The 17,695-nt window shown below is 38.0% G+C and overlaps 1 protein-coding gene across 4 annotated transcripts in view; it reads left to right on the top strand.

The window, feature by feature from the left end:
* Positions 1-17,695, top strand: part of LOC310738049 (alpha-tectorin-like) — a 59,284-nt gene that overhangs the window by 40,602 nt on the left and 987 nt on the right. For all 4 annotated transcript variants that reach the window (XM_083562914.1, XM_083562915.1, XM_083562917.1 and 1 more), the window contains 22 exons: positions 633-754; positions 1,425-1,703; positions 1,829-1,924; positions 2,022-2,175; positions 2,273-2,526; positions 2,616-2,762; positions 2,853-3,438; positions 3,528-4,111; positions 4,202-4,757; positions 4,870-5,468; positions 6,027-6,579; positions 6,736-6,932; positions 7,635-7,844; positions 8,348-8,536; positions 8,627-8,916; positions 9,127-9,404; positions 9,567-9,686; positions 9,780-9,964; positions 10,057-10,217; positions 14,330-14,575; positions 16,078-16,240; positions 17,034-17,136. In XM_083562914.1, coding sequence (XP_083419040.1) covers positions 633-754; positions 1,425-1,703; positions 1,829-1,924; positions 2,022-2,175; positions 2,273-2,526; positions 2,616-2,762; positions 2,853-3,438; positions 3,528-4,111; positions 4,202-4,757; positions 4,870-5,468; positions 6,027-6,579; positions 6,736-6,932; positions 7,635-7,844; positions 8,348-8,536; positions 8,627-8,916; positions 9,127-9,404; positions 9,567-9,686; positions 9,780-9,964; positions 10,057-10,217; positions 14,330-14,575; positions 16,078-16,240; positions 17,034-17,135 — 6,071 coding nt within the window. In that variant the 3' untranslated portion in view covers position 17,136. The remainder of the gene's footprint in view (positions 1-632; positions 755-1,424; positions 1,704-1,828; positions 1,925-2,021; positions 2,176-2,272; positions 2,527-2,615; positions 2,763-2,852; positions 3,439-3,527; positions 4,112-4,201; positions 4,758-4,869; positions 5,469-6,026; positions 6,580-6,735; positions 6,933-7,634; positions 7,845-8,347; positions 8,537-8,626; positions 8,917-9,126; positions 9,405-9,566; positions 9,687-9,779; positions 9,965-10,056; positions 10,218-14,329; positions 14,576-16,077; positions 16,241-17,033; positions 17,137-17,695) is intronic.

Genomic DNA, 17,695 nt, shown 5'->3' with positions numbered 1-17,695 from the left:
TGACTGCCAGCATTCACCGCTGGTTCCTGCTCCGCGTTCTGATCGTAAGGATTACATTCGCCTTGAGGATTACCCTCGCATTACGGATCACACCCACTTTACAGATCCCACCCGCTTTTCTGATCCTACCTGCTTTACGGATCATCCCCGCGTTACGGATATTGCCTGCTTTTCGTATTACCCCGCATTACGGATGATTCCTGCTGTGTGAAATATACCCGCATTCTGGAATTTCCCCGCGATACGGTTCGTATTTCTCCCTGACTCTTGTTTGTGTGCTGAACATTAAAATAAACATGATTGAGTTACTCCCGTTTCCTACACGTGGTCACTACCCCGACAAAGTTTTTTTAAGAGCAGCCTGCAGTGTTTTCGATCATGGAATCGCTTGCCTGTCAACTCACCCAAATCCAATTGAACTGCTCAGGGAAGAACTGGATTGCAAAGTCAGAAAAGATTTTTGGCAAATTTTACAAGAGGCATTGCAAAGTATTTCAGCTGAATGTTTATAAATTTGTTTAGTCAAGGTAAATCTTCATTCTATGAATTGCCTAGATTATTGCATAAAACAAAAGGAACATCCACGTGTCTCCTGTTTTAATACATTGCATATCTCTTCTGCTATGTCTTAGGACCCTTCTACCCATTTGGAACTGGAGACATAGTAAATGACCGGATGGATGATGGCAGTTCATCTGTTATCACTCTTCAGCAACCATTTATATATTTTGGAACCACATACAAGCAAATTTTTGTAAGCAAAACTTGTTTCAATCAAAGGGTATCCCAGTGTATTACAGAACAGTTTATATCATATAAATGTGTAATCTGTATTCTGAATTATATTGGTCATGTGGACCCAGTAGTGCTGTAGCAGAGCCAATAACTGTATATTTAAAAAGTACACTGGACCACCACCAAGAATTCTTAGCGTTTACAGCAGATATTATTTTGCATTTAACACATTTAGGAAAATTGTTTATAACCGTTTAGTCTCTCGCTATGGCATTGTACAGTGTCCACTGCATTACAAAACACATTGCAAATACAAAAGGAGAGATGGCAGCTTAGTGGTTAAGGCATATGTATATAAATGTTATAAGTGTAAGTCACACCAAGCTGCCATTTCTTGCGCACTGAGCAAGGCCCTTAAACACATAGCTGCTCAATTGTATGAACACAATAAATGTACGTCACTCTGTGTGAGGGCATCTGCCAAACACTGCAAATGTAAATCCACATTAATTACAAATCCACATAGATACATGAAAAAAGACCTAAAATACATTTGAGATGATTTAAATTAAATAAATAAAAAATGCAACATTGCACACATTTTACCTGTTGTTATTTTTTTGCTGTGATTTTCCAATTAGGTGAAAAACTTAAGTGAGAAACAGAAGCTAATTATATTTTTCCTATAGGTAAACAACAATGGACACTTAACCTTTATTCAAGCCTTGAGCAGTTACACTCCCTACCAATTCCGGGGATATGGTGGACAAGACTTAATTGCTCCATTTTGGACTGACCTTAATAACCATAAAAATGGTGTCATCTCATATAATCAGTTCACTTCTGGCAATGTTCTCACTCAAGCTACTCGAGACATCAATCACTATTTCCCTCAGCTAAGTTTTAATGCTACATTGGTTTTTGTTGCAACATGGGATCAAGTAGCATATTTCTCTGCTACTGGCACGGTAAGATGGGCTTTGCAGCTTCTATATTAGAAGGAACACTATTTATTATTTCCTAAACAATAAAAAGAATTACATGTCTACTGTCCAATGTACATTTACAATAAAGAAATATTTGATTGTTTTAGGAAACATCTTTCCAAGTAGTTTTGATTTCCAATGGCCATTTTTCCTTCATTTTGATGAACTATGGTGTGATTGCTCCAACAACCCGGAGCGTGCAGGTACATATGATTTAGAGACATAATCCATTTGTTTATTTTAACCAATGAAGTGGACAAACGCATAGTTAATAAATGCATCTTCTTAATTTTTTGTCAGGCGGGTTATGACACAGCTGACTCCAGCTACTTTTTCTCAATTCCTGGGTCATTTCAATACAACTACACAAGTTTTTCCTACAGCAGCAATGTGAATGTCTCAGGACGATGGGCTTTTCGTGTAGATCATGGATCACAAACCTGTCAGTTTAATGGTAATGTCAGGACAAAATACATTTAGTTGTCATATTTAGTTCTTATCTATGTTTACAGATCAGAAATAATCTTAATAAACTTTTTTTATTCAACCAGGTATTATAGTGCCACAAGGTACTGTATTCTGGACAGATAACTCTTGCCAGCAGAAATGCACTTGCACTTGGTCGGGTCTCCAGTGCATGTCAGAGCCATGTACATTTTCTCAAGCTTGCCGTCCGGGTGCTTTCCAGTATAGCTGCCAAAACGTACAACGCCGAACCTGCACTATTTTTGGTGATCCGCACTACTACACCTTTGATAATCAAATCTTCCACTTTCAAGGAACCTGCACATACATCTTGTCTGAGGTTTGAAAGAATTTATTTTTGTGGGATTTTATTTTAGGGTAATTCGTAACATGGGCTGTGGAAATATCTAAATATCATTTGTTTTGCAGGCCTGTGGCAGCGGCTTGCCATACTACCGCATTGAAGGGAAGAATGAGCATCAGGCTAGTACACATGTGTCATGGACACGCCTGGTCAGGGTGTTTGTGTATGAGGAGCAACTGGAATTAGTAAAAGATCATCCATATGAGGCCAAGGTCAATATTACTACAGTTCTGTAATATACATTGTATTATTATTATTATTATTATTATTATTATATGATTTTATTTTCATTTTGTCTCCAGGTGAATGGAACCTTTGCAGCAACTCCATTCAGCCTCCACAATGGCTCTATCCAAGTCTACCGGTCAGGTTTTTCTGTTGTAATTAGTACAGCGTTTGGATTGATTGTTACATATAATGCGTATTCCTATGTAACCATCAATGTACCTTATGAATACCAAAATTCCACATGTGGTCTGTGTGGTAACTTTAACCACCAACCAGCAGATGACTATATTTCACCTTCAGGAGAAGTCCTGAGCGCAGACTTGGAATTTGGACATTCCTGGAGGGTACAGGGAGACACAGATTCTAGCTGCGATTATATTCAGTGCTCAGGTCTGCAGTGTGCAGGTTGTACCACATATCAGAGGAGCCTTTACAGTAACTCAGACCACTGTGGAATCTTAGCAGCTGCCAGTGGCCCCTTTGCAAATTGCCACTCCACTCCCACTCTGTTACCACAGACATTTCTAGACAGCTGTGTCTATGATCTATGTGTGGGGGGTGGATACCAACCAATTCTTTGTCAAGCAGTCAGTGTTTATGCTGCTCAGTGCCAGCAGCAAAACATACAGCTGGGTCAATGGAGAAGAACTGGATTCTGTGGTAAGTAAAAAAACAGTCATATTTGCTCTGAAAATGTTTTGTTACAGGATAAAATCTTATAATACTCTTCTACTACAATTTACTTTTAGAAATACAATGTCCAGAGCACAGTCACTATGAGTTGCAGGGAACAAGCTGCCCAGCAACATGCAGTAACCCCTTTTCACATTTAAACTGCACCTTACCAAACCAGGAAAGCTGTATCTGTGATGCAGGCTATGTTTTAAGCGGTGGTAAATGTGTTCTTCAAAGTAACTGTGGCTGCACTTTTCAAGGACTTTACTATGCTGATGGTCATTCAGTGGTATTGGACAATGACTGTGGTAGGATATGTACCTGTAAAAACAGTGTAATGACCTGTCAACATCATCAGTGTGGTCCACAGGAGGTGTGTACCATTAATAATGGTGTAAGAGGCTGCAGACCTACCAGTTATTCCACCTGTTGGGTTGACCGACTAGGCTCATATCATACCTTTGATGGGGTGGCTTTCACTTATCCAGGAGCCTGTGAACTCACACTCACAAAAGTTATAGGATCTTCCCGACGACCTCATTTTGCAGTTTCCCTGCAGAGAGTCCCTGTGGGCCCTGTTGGCTTTTCTAAGATCCTAAAGTTTGAGGCAGAGGGATTTCAGATTTCTATAGACATTGGGGAAGGTGGAAATATACAGGTAAGTTAATCGTTTACAGAAATAAGACTGATCAATAAGACCTTTGACAATGAATTAGTTACTTTGACAACATATTGCTTTGCCTTTCAGGTTGATGGACATCTGGTTGCTCTACCATACAGTGTTGGTGCTGGTCAAATCCGTATCTACCATGGCAGTGTAAATAGTATAATTATGGAAACATCATATGGGTTAACTGTGAGATCTGATTGGTCACATCTAATTAGAATTACAGCACCCAACACCTATAGTAGGGCACTTGCTGGTCTGTGTGGAAATTTCAATGGAAACCAAGGAGATGAGTTTTACAGCCCAGATGGAGTTTTGTTAAAAAATACACAGGAGTTTGGGGATAGCTGGAGAAATGGTTCTCTTTCAACCTTCTGCATAGGATCAGAGGTCATCTCACCAGGACATAACAGCAGCGAATTCATGGAGTACTGTAGCATCATAACCTCTACAAACGGGCCGTTTGCTCAGTGCCACAGCAGCCTTGACCCTCAGATTTGGTTAGAACACTGCAGACACAATTTCCAACAGACACATGGTGCCAGAGAGGCCATGTGTGAGGCTCTAAGAGACTACGCTGTACTCTGCCAGACAAATGGCATTAGTGTGGGAGAATGGAGAAATATAACCACTTGTGGTAAGTAATTGAAATAGTAGTTTAAAATAAGGCAATGGTTAGTTTGGACGAACTTATATATATATATAAATATATATATATATTATTTTTTATTAATTTTTTTTTCTTCCAGATTTCCCATGCCCAGCCCACAGCCATTATGAGGTATGTGGCACTTCCTGTCCTGCAGCCTGTCCAAGTCTGTCTTTTCCATTCCCTTGTACCCAACATTGCCAGGAAGGTTGCCAGTGTAATAATGGGCTACTGCTAAGTGGAAATCAGTGTGTAACTCCTACAGACTGTGGCTGTTTTCATGAAGGTCGGTACAGACAGAGTGGAGAGAAGTTCTGGTCTGGTGAGGAGTGCCTGTTACACTGTGTATGTGATGGGACATCAGGTATTGTTCGCTGTACTCCTGCCTTATGCCAAGAGCAGGAAATATGCCGCGTCATGGACGGGGAATATGGCTGCCACTCTCAACTCAGTGCCACATGCTCAGCTTCAGGGGACCCCCACTACAGCACATTTGATGGACATAGATTTGACTTTCAGGGCACATGCCACTATACACTGGCAAATGTATGTAATGATACTCGAGGGCTACCATATTTTCATGTCACTGCACGAAATGAAGCATGGAATGGCCACTCAGTGTCAATCACTGTTGACGTTTATGTCAATGTGTCAGGACACCTGGTGCACATTTCACACAACATGTATGGCACAGCTGAGGTGAGTTTAAAGAACAAAAACAATGTATGTTCGATTTTGATTAGTGGAAAGGTACTAATTCAGTAAGAAAAGAATACAATATATGAGGTGGAATCAAAGTTTTTGGACTAGAACTGTTTACAAGAAATCACTTTATTCAGTTCATTTTAATTCAAGCAGCTTTACATAGCTTTATTTAATCTACATGTACATACTATGACTATTTTGAATGTGATAGTATGTACATGTATATTCACGCTGGATCTCCAAAAAATGGTGACCTTTTAGCTTTATCTTCAACTTCAGTTTGAGGGCAAAGTCAGCAAGTAGGATGGGTGCAGAAGTGAGACCGTGTGTATTGTTCAACAATCATGATCAAATGCTCAGTTTCATGCTAAATTTCAGATTTGCTCTTTGTAATAACTTGCTGTCCATAATGAATTCACAGACGCGGTGATGCACGTGGTCAAAATAGTACCCACTTAGAACCATTAGTCTCGAAACATTTTGATACCACCTCGTAAACTTGTCTTTGTTCCCACTAATATGTAGTGTATGATTAAACTTTTTTTCCTCCAGATTGACAGTGAAACCAGAAATCTTCCTGCCCTGCTCGACTCTGGCCGTGTGTCGGTTTACTCCAGTGGAAGAAAAACATTTATTACAACTGACTTTGGTCTAAGTGTGAGTTATGGCTCTTGGGTGGTACGAATCACCGTTCCAGGGAATTACAGTGGAGCCACATGTGGCCTTTGCGGTAACTTCAATGGCGACAGCAGTGATGATTTCCGTTTGCGTTCTGGTACGCTGACGACTTCTGCTTCAAAGTTTGGAGCTGACTGGAAAGAGGGCAACGACACAACATGTAATCACGGATGTGGAGATGCCTGCTCACCGTGTCCAAACTCATCTAGAGCACAGTCTCTGTGTGCACTCATAATGGACAGTCAGGGTCCTCTGAGTTTCTGTCATGCATATGTTGATCCACTTGTCTATTTTAATGACTGTGTCTTTGACCTGTGCCTCTCTCAACACTCGAATGATGTACTGTGCCGTTCTATTGAAACGTATGTCAGTGCCTGCCAGTCTGCCAACATCAGGATTTATCCCTGGAGAGAAAATACAACATGTCGTAAGTGATTTCAAAGGGAATTAAAACAGTTTGATTTAAGTCTCTAGTAATAAAATTGTGTGTAGATCAGATTATTTAGAAGGAATTAGTTTTCTCATTAATATTAATATAATAGTTCACAGTGAAAGGTCACATATGTGTATGCTAATTCCTCAGGTATATTCTGTCCTACAAACAGTCACTATGAGCTGTGTGGTTCAGACTGTGGACACACCTGTACCAGCATTATAAATGACACATGTGAGGGGACATGCAGAGAGGGATGTTTCTGTGATGATGGCTTTCTAAGGAGTGGAGAACACTGTATGCCTGTAGAGCAATGTGGTTGCTCACACAATGGATTCTACTTCCAGGTGAATTCTGGCACTATTTGACTCTTTCACAGCTGTACACCACTTTAAACCATTCTACATTTTGCAGCCTTTCAGTTGTACAGTTGTAATTGTTGATTGTTTCATTGTGATTGAACATATATAAATACGAAAAAGGCTATTATCTAATTAAATACAACACAATTCAGTGAGAATGGTTAAAAAAAAAAATCTAATTTGTAAACTTGGATCCTGGTATCTTCGCCTGCTTTTTTTTCTGATATGATAGGATGGAGATTGGTGGCTTGAGCCAGTTTCATGTCTGCAGATTGTCAGTTGGATTAATGGCTGGCATTTGACTGAGCAATTCTTACACAATCAGTGTTACACTTTTAATAAACAGTACAATGAGTCACTTGTGTGTGTGATGAAGCATTATTTTGGGAAATTCCAGGCGAAGTCGGGTCAATTCAAGAAGCCTGTCATTTCAACCATTTTTAGCTGATGCAGTACATGGTGAAACAAGACAACGTTTCTCCAGAACCCTGGTGCTACATAACAGAACCCTGGTGCTACATAACAGAACATAGAGCTACATAACAGAACATGGCCATGGCCAGAAATTATTTCAATTTAAATGATTTGTATATTTTTATTGCATACATGATCAGCATATGGTTAAAATAACTATAAATATCATCTAAACTCTTTTCATAGTAAACCCACAGTCTTTTGTTCTTGCAGATCGGTGAGGAGTTCTGGACTGAAGAATGTTTAGAACACTGTAAATGCTTTGGTCCCAATGATCTGCACTGCATCTCTGCCTCCTGCACGCCCACTGAGGAGTGCGTGGTTAAGAATGGTAGACTCGGCTGCTACAGTCAAATGTCAACATGCATAGTCTCTGGAGATCCCCATTATTATACCTTTGATGGAGCTGTGGCTCACTTTCAGGTTAGAACTGATTGTGTACATTTCTGAAAATTCCAAGGTTATGGTTCAATTTTGGAAATCAAACATTGTATGACATGGCAGCATGGTGGTTCAGAAGGTAACCTCAGTGCCTCACAGCTCCAGGGCCCTATCTTTAATCTTGAGTTCAGGTTACTGTCTGTGTAATGTTCCTTCAGCACGGCCCTCATACATTTGGGTTTCCTTTGAGAATCTCCTTTTACTCCATTTCAGAAGTGGCTTGGCTCAGATCCCAATGTCCTAGTTGTGATTGTGTATATGAATGAGCACTAGAGATCACAGTAACCCTAGCCAGTATAAAGCAGTTACTAAGAGTGACTGAGTAAGATATAGTAACTATGACCTTATTTACTGTCATTTATTTAGAAATAAACAGTCTGCTTTTTTCATCGCAGTAATAAACATTTACTTTAACACTTTGTTACCTTAAGTTATTTTAATACATTCAATTATACATTTGTTATATTTAATCCAATATTCTGTAGGGCACTTGTTCATATGAGATTTCTCAGACATGTGGAAATGTCCCTCACGATGGTCTACAATTCCGTGTGGTGGCAACCAACATGCATCGTGGGAGCAGAGCAGTTTCCTTTGTATCTGCAGTGGACATGTGGCTAAATAAACAAGAAACACAAACACAAATTACAATTGGACAAAACAAGAGAGTAAAGGTACTAAAATGATGTTATATTCCTGCTTCCAGAGAAATGTGTGTTACACATATGCTTAGAGAACGTTTTCCTTCTGTTTCACTTTTGCAGGTGAATGGAGTTGAAGTGGATTCATCTGCTCATCACATCAATCATCTTGCAGAAATATATCATGAGAATAATTTTATAATTGTGAATTCTTCACATGAGCTCATGGTCTACTACGATGGCCGTTTTACACTTTTAGTCAAACTGGACCCAAGCTTCCATGGATCTGTGTGTGGAATGTGTGGGAACAATAATGGAGATCCTACAGATGACAAGATCCTGCCGAATGGAGAACCTGCACCCAATGATGATGTTTTTGGCAGCAGCTGGAAATCAAACATCAGCAGCTCAAGGTAGTAAATTTAAATATAATAAAAAAATATATATAAGATTAAACATTAGATCCAACTCACAGCTATGCAGAGCCTTTAATCATTGATATTTTGTTGTTATTATTATTTTTGTATTTTATATATATATATATATATATATATATATATATATATATATATATATATATATATATATATATAATATTCCTGTCTGTCCTGTTCCCTGTCTAGATGTGGTGTTAATGACCAGCCTGTTGATCCTGATGACTGCTCCTTCAGAGAGGAGTACTCTAAACTCTGCAGCATCATCACCAACACCAGTGGACCATTTCAGCACTGCCAGTTCCGTATCAACCCTGAATCCTTCTTCAGTTCCTGTGTGTATGACATGTGTGCTTTCTCACAGGCATGGGAACAAGACATGTTCTGTTCAGCTGTGGCGGCCTATGATGCTGCTTGCACCACACTGGAGCTCCAGATCCCAGACTGGCGCTCTGATCTATCTTGCTGTAAGATTGCTATATTTATGTACCCATCACTGTATACAGTATTTATTAAATAAGACTTATTTTCCCAGGAGCAACAAAACTCCTGGGAAAAATCCTATACTTAATTATATAAAAGTATTCTGAGTGTACTATCATTTTGTACAATATTCTTCCTCTAATTAGCAAGAATGGATCCCTGTGAGAACCTGAACTGTACTGCAGATGAGTGGTGTGGGGTGAAAGAAGGCATCTATGGCTGCTTCTGTAATGAAAATGATCCCAGACCAAACCCTGATTATTATGGTATACATTTCTAAAATGTAATTGTCATGAAAACAAATTCTCCAGTTACTTTATTCCCACAAACCTTCTGTGAATTACTGCTTTTTTCATTAGATGCTACTGAAATCTGTAAAAGCAGCTCTGGCACCATGTCTCTGTCCCGCTGTCAGCTGTTTGAAGCTGGTTTTTCTGGGAGTAACCTCCACTTAAATGACCCGAGCTGCAAAGGAACAGTTCATGATGGCAGACTGGTGTTCCATTTTGACAATGATGAGCACATCTGTGGCACAAATCTTACGGTACACCTATCTTTCCATTTTGATTGGTTCAAATTATAAAGTAAATTATAATGTAGGAATAAAATGTTCTTTTATTGAAATAATACTCTCAGGCCAATGGCACCCATTTCATTTATGAGAACCGAATCCAAGGGGAAGTAGACTCTCTTGAAGGCCCTATTAACAGGGTGAAAAGACTGGAACTGTTCTTCTCTTGCATTTACCAGCTCACTCAGACATCTAGCATGGATACTGAGCTAAATCCTATTCAGAGGTAGGGTGCAGTACACTGATAAAGCTTTTTGGAATGGATGTAGGTTGATTTCAGTACCTATGTATGCATTGATTTCAGTACCGTGCATTGGGAAAGTATTCACAGATTCGCTTTTTCCACATTTAATTGTTACAGCTTTATTCCAAAATTGATTAAATTCATTATTTTACCACAAATTATATTTCGTTTGATGTTACAAGCTTGGCACCAATTTTGGGCAGTTTCCCCCTTATTGTTCTTTGCAGATCCTCTTAAGCTCCATCAGGTTGGATGGGGAATGTCTTGCACAGTCATTTTCAGATCTCTCCAGAGATGTTTAATCAGGTTCAAGTCTGAGCTCTGGCTGGGCGACTTATGGATATACACAAAGTCGTTCTGTAGCCACTCCTTTGTTATCTTGGCTGTGTGTTTAGAATCAATGTCCTATTGGAGGATGAACCATTGACAGTTTGAAAGGTCTGAGGTCCAGACTCTGGATCTGGTTTTTAATCAAGGAAGTCTCTGTACATTGCTGCATTCCCCTTCCCCTGACTATTCTCCTAGTTCCTGCCACTGAAAAAATCTCGACAGCATGATGCTGCCACCACCATGCTTCACTGTAGGGATGGAATTGGCCAGGTGACGAGCGATGCCTGGTTTTCACCAGACATGACACTTGGCATTCAGGCCAAATATTTTAATCTTTGTTTTTAATGGTCTGAGAGTCTTTAAGGTGCCTTTTGCAAACTCTAGGTGGGCCTTCATGTGCCTTTTACTTACCGTTCTATACACCATACAGGCCTGATTGTTGGAGTGCTGCAGAAATAGTTGTTCTTCTGGAACGTTCTCCTCTCTCCACAGAGAAACACTGGCGCTCTTTCAGAGTGACCATCAGGTTCTATACACATCCCTGAGTAAGGCCCTTCACCCCCGATCGCACAGTTTGGCCAGACGACCCACTCTAGGAAGAGTCCTGGTGGTTTTAAAATTATTTTATTTACAGATGATGGAGGCCACTGTGCTAGTTGGGACCCTTAATGCTGCAGAAATTTCTCTGTCCCCTTCCCCAGATCTGTGCCTCGATAAAATCTCTACAGACATGTCATTGGACTTCATGGCTTGGTTTGTGCAGCGGCATGCATTTGGTACCTTGGCCTTTAGTGAGGACTTAAACGACTTTCCCGACTTAATCCACCTCTTAATTCCACCACTATCACGTCGCAATTATAGAAACCATCAATACTATACAAAAACGCAATATAACAATGCAATATAACAATGTGTGGCACTACAGAGAGAGAGGCATTTCGCATAGGGAAAGTGAATACCATTTTACTAAAGCAAAAAACTCAACTACACTACAACCACAACTGTACCACCTACATCATCTGGAGCAGTTTAGAATCAATATTTGTCTAATAACATGACAAAAACTTTAAAATGTAAATAAAATACAACCTACTCACCAGAGATGCAGACTCATTTTTATTTAACCTTTATTTAACCAAGTAAATCTTATTGAGATATAGAATCTCTTTTTCTAGAGAGACCTGGCCAAAATAGCAGAACAAATTAAATCACACAATCACAAAACAAACAAAAACGCAAAAGACAACTCAAGTGCATTTCAATTTAAATAAAAGTGCCATTAATTAAAACATTTGCATGTGTGGATGGACTCATGTTCTATAGATTTAACATAATGTTTAAAATCATTTAAGGAAATTAGACACTAGCTTTAGTGATTTCTGTAAGTCATTCCAAGTTGAAGGTGCAAAAAACATAAAAGCCTTTTTGAACAACTCTGTCCTAGCGGGAGGAGGAACATTTAATGAGAGAATTTTCTGGGACCGTAAACCATAAGTACTCTATACAAAAGAAAGAAATTTGGATATGTAGCCTGGCAGCCTGCCTATAATACCCTTATATATAAAAATATAAAGGTGAGTAAGCCGGCGATTTGACAGAGAGGGCAAATTCACTTTGGAGTAAAGTGTACAATGATGCGTGAGAGGTCTGCAATTTGAAATAAACCTTAAAGCTCCATGAGACACAGCATCCAACATCTGAAGACACTTTGATGGGGCATTTACATACAACAGATCACCATAATCGATAATAGAAAGAAATGTGGCATCAACTAGCCTTTTTCTAGCAGAAAAAGTAAAACAAGATTTGTTCCTAAAGAAAAAACCTAGCTTCAATTTCAACTTTTTTACTAGATTCTGTATATAAAGCTCAAAAGAAAGGTGCTCATCAATTAAAAATCCTAAATATTTATAAGATGAAACTACCTCAATTGTTTTACCCTGGTCGTTAACAATATTCAGGTCTAACTCTTTTTTCCTTGAGTTTGAAAATACCATTACTTTGGTCTTCTCTGCATTAAGCACAAGCTTTAAATAATAAAGCTGTGCTTGCACTCTATCAAAAGCAGTTTGCAAGCACTCGTACGTCTTCCTAATGGTAGCTGCACAACAATAAATGACCGTTTCATCTGCATAAAAATGGAAAGATGCATGTTGAACATTTTCCCCTAGACAGTTTATATAAATAGTGAATAAAAGTGGCCCTAGAATGGAGCCTTGCGGGACCCCTTTACAGATTGATAAATATTTTGATGTTAGGCCATCAACTTGCGTAGCTTGAGTCCTATCAGCGAGGTAGTTAATAAACCAGCCCACAGAGTGTTAAGATATACCTATACTGGTCAGTCTCTGCACTAATATACTAGGGTCAACAGTATCAAATGCTTTGGACAAATTAATAAACATAGACACACAGTGTTTTATCATCAAGTGCTTTGACTATATCATTAATTACTTTTATAGCAGCAGTGGTAGTGCTGTGTTTTTTTTTCTAAAACCAGATACTTGGATAAAATTGACTGAGCATTTAAATACTCTTTTACTTGTTCACTAACCAAAGATTCCAACACTTTGGCCAAATCTGAAAGTTTGGAAATAGGTCTATAATTATTTAGCAAGGTAGGGTCACCTCCTTTCAAAAGTGGCAAAACATAAGCAGACTTCCATACCTTGGGAATTTTGTTTGTGATCAGAGAAAGATTCAAAAGATGAGTCAAAGGGTTAGCTAGGATATCTGCAGCTAATTTAAAAAAGAAAGGGTCTTAGTGATCTGGGCCCGCAGGTTTTCTAGGATTCAATTGTTTCAGAGCTTTATGAACATTAGCAACAGAAAAGGAGCTAAGACTGAAAGTTTTGTCAGCAGTAATAAAGGTGTCATTTACAGGCTCCGACACTATAGGAGCAACAGAATTAAACAAAGATCCAGATGATATGAAATGCTCATTAAAACAATTTAACATTTCTACTTTGTCAGATATAGACACACCATTATTAACTAAAGACACCGGAAACCCTGTTGGTTAAGTCGTTGCAAATAATGACTTTATAGTTTTCCAGAATTTTGTGCACCGCTCCACAGAGGCTTATAATCCAGTGGTCTGGAAGTGAAAAACAAACTATTTCCCGGGCTGAGACAAGGTTGGCCGACCTCCTTACCATGTCTAGATTTTCTTGAACACAGATTTTTTTGAAGTATGTGTGAGACCAAATCAATTTCTCTTCCTCCATAAGCATAAAAAAGTCTATCGCAGATGTATTAATGTGTGCAGAGCTACACACGTGTTTTACCAGTCGAACTTGGCTGTAACAGTTTCCCTCTGACCAATCAATCAGAGTACAGAGAATGCTGACACTATTCTGGGCCAGCATTCTCTGACATGCACTGTAATTTATCAGACCTTCTATAGACAGGTGGGTGCCTTTCCAAATCATGCCTAATCAACTGAATTTACCACAGGTGGACTCCAATCAAGCTGTAGAAACATCTCAAGGATGATCAGTGGCACCTGAGCTCAATTTTTACTGGCAAATGTTTTTCTTTTTAATACATTTGCAAAGATTTTAAACAAACTTCTTTCACGTTGTCATTATAGTGTTTGTTTGTAGAATTTTGAGGAAAATAATTAATTTTCTATTTTGGAATAAAGCTGTAACATATATACTGTGGGAAAAGTAAAGCGCTGTGAAAACTTTCTGGATGCACTGTATACACACTCCTAAATAATAGTGCCTATTCTAATTTGTCTATATTTTACTGTCTCAAAGCATTGTGCACAAGGCTCTTCCAGATGGAAAGGGCATGTTCCAGGTCATGATGATTCCCTTTGAAGATGCCAGCTTTTCATACCGATACACTGGCATGGTGAATATAGAGGTGGGCCAACAAATCTACATGGGAGTCTTTGTTCAAGGAGTGGACAGCCGCCAGATTGCCACAGTAATAGATTCATGTTGGGCCACACCTGTAAATGAAGAAAACTACACTGTCCGCTGGGACCTGATTAATCAAAAGTAAGTCACTTCTTCTCTTTTTATATATATATATGTTCATCCTAATCAAGGACATTGAAAACTTTCTGCTTACTTACAATTCAAGTGAAAAGTTCAGATATACTCCTAGTTCATATGAAGTTTGTTCAGAGATTGTACACGAATTCAGGATCTTAATTGAATTCAGGTAATTAAGATTAAGATGACGGAACAATATTAGAGCTATAATTAGCTAGGCTGACAAGCTAATAAAATAGATTCATTTATATTCAAATAAACATATTTCAATTATTATAATTATAAATTATTATACACAAAATCTAATCCAATGAATAACACAATATCTATAAAATCATCTGGATTATTTTAAAATTCCGATTTTATATTCTATATTAGACAAAAATGCTCATTGGCAATTTATGTAACTGCAGTTATATTCGTTTCTGAATCTTAAATCAATGTATAAATAAATCTTAAACACTTCATAAAGATATGATTTAATGTACCATGTGAAAAAAAGATAGATACAAATTGTATAGTAACATTACTACCTAATTAATATTGAAACTAGAGTCAATCATTACAATCACCAAATGACTTTTAGATGAAAGTCTCCACTTCATCATAAGTAGAATTTTCTGTGGGAAAAGCCTAATTTATAATCACCAACATGAAGCTCACCTGTCCCAAGGAATACTTATTTAAACTTTCCATTTCAGATTCTGGTACAGTAAGTGCACAACAATATCACAAGCTATACTATGATGATAGAAATACTTTAGACCAGCGGTCCCCAACCTTTTTTTGTGGTTCATGGACCGGTTTAATGTCAGACAATATTTTCATGGACCGGTCTTTAAGGTGTGGCGGATAAATACAACAAAATAAAATGATACGACAGGCATAAAAAATGATATTTCCTTAATATAATAATAACCGTGAATCCACTGTGTTGTTTTTTGTCCATTTTGCTCGCTTGGGGGATTGAATGAAATGGGCCGGAGCAGCCCCTTTAAGAAGGTAGCGGATGGAGGTAAGACGTGACAGAGGCATCACTTGATGTCATGCATCGAGAGTGAGTCATAGACAGATGTGGCAGAGAGAATTCGGTAATTTTCCAAACTAAAACATAATTCAGAATCAGATAATAAATAAAACGGAAATAATGTAAGTTATGTATTCTTTCTGTGCTGCCCGGTACCAATTGACCTACGGATGGGTGCCGGACTGCGGCCTGGGGGTTGGGGACCACTGTTGTAGACCACCACTGAGATACAGACTTTTCTTCATGTTAAATGTTTGCTGTTTGTTTTGTTTATTTTTACTGTATTTTTAGACAGTAATTAAACTGCTGATCTTTAATGTGTTTGTTTTGATGAAGTTGTATTTATAATGATAAAGAATATGCATTACACAGTGAAATGTTTACTTTATAATGCATTGCCTAGAAGGACTCCATGTGTAAATCTAACCAAAAATACATCTTCCTGATTTAAACCAATTCTTAAATAAAATATTTTTAGGTGTCCAAATGCAAATGATGGCACAGTAAAGGTGATTGAAAATGGTGTCTCCACAACTGGACGATTCTCCTTCAAGATGTTTACGTTTGATCATGATGTATCCAAGGTTTTCCTTCACTGCAGCATTCACCTTTGCCTTTTGAGAAAAAACAACTGTGCAGTGGTGAGTGAATACACTTCTGATGATTAACATGCACCATGCATGCACTATAACACGATCTATTAAGAGCTATCAAGCTCTATTCAAATTAAGGCTGAAGTTCATGTAAATGTGCAATAGTTCAACTAATAGTAAAAGGACAATATGTAAATGTGCAAATATACTAAAATAACCTAATACAGTTTTATTTTAATTGCAAAATATGTTTGCTGCATCAATCTTTTGATAAAAATATACAGACAAAGATGCATGTACAATAACAACGTAGTTCTAACTGTGTTATAAATAAATAGCGTAATATGATTGTTTTTTGTTTTTATATCAGGGGCTATGTTTGACACATTTTGTATCAGGGGTTCCTGTCCCATGTCTCTATCGCACACACACACACTCACACATATAATACCTTTCCACTAACGGACAGGTTTGAGGGGTGCCAATACTTACAAAATATTGAAATATCTATGTCACATAGCAGATGGATCTAATAAAATAAGTTAATAAGAAAGTTTACTGTTAACACAAGCAATGCTAAAGACAGGACATAACATTGACTAGTCCTATATTCAAATATATTAATAATTTAAATTCTAAAAATGCCTGTAAGGTTTTATCACTTCAATGACATACTTTAGATTTAATAATCTAACACTAGCATTAGCCCATCGCTTGAGCTGCTGCAGTAACAGAGCTCTTTAATAGTGCAGGAAGAAACTCAAACTATGTGAAATAAATAAACCTGCTTGTGAGCTATAACAAATCGAAATAATACTAAAAACATGTGTGTTTTCTGCAGCATTGCTTCCCTGGAAATCACCATCGTTCAGGCAGATCTGTGGACGTCCATGATAGGGCCTCAATTTCCATGGGGCCTTTTGTCTGGTCCACAAAACGCTGAGGTAAAAATTTCACTTTTTTGCCATTTTTAAATCCATTAAACTGTAGTGAGAACAGCAGTAAGATTGCACCAGATTCAGTGTGACTAGAAAAAACTGTAAATTATCCAAAAGGGAAATGGACAAGATCCCATTTCATTGACAACCATGTGAAAAAGAAAGTATACCCTCTTTGAACTCTATGGTTTACATATCAGGACGAAAACAAATTCTAGTACTTTTCATATCTTCAAATTAGTTTAAAACAACTTCAGATAAACAACACATGAAATAATGTATGACATGATTTATTTTTACAAAAATCCAGCAAAATTAAGAAGTCGTGTGAGAAATCAGCTTCCATATGAATTAAAAGTCTAAATGAAAGTACAGAATCAGTCAGCTACTGCTAATGAAGAGCCCTTGATTAATTCATCACCAGCAAGTGTAACCACCTCTATAAAAGTATTAGTGGTTATCTGCTCTGGAGCGTTCAGGTGTGTTTTAGCACAACGCATACTGTAAATACATTTCCAAAAACAAACAAACAAACAAAAAAAACACATCATTCTACACTGAGGAA

This window comes from Silurus aristotelis (assembly GCF_946808225.1).
Source record: "Silurus aristotelis genome assembly, chromosome: 15".
In the NCBI taxonomy this organism is placed as follows: Eukaryota; Metazoa; Chordata; class Actinopteri; order Siluriformes; family Siluridae; genus Silurus; species Silurus aristotelis.
This window is presented reverse-complemented; position numbering and strand designations above follow the sequence as displayed.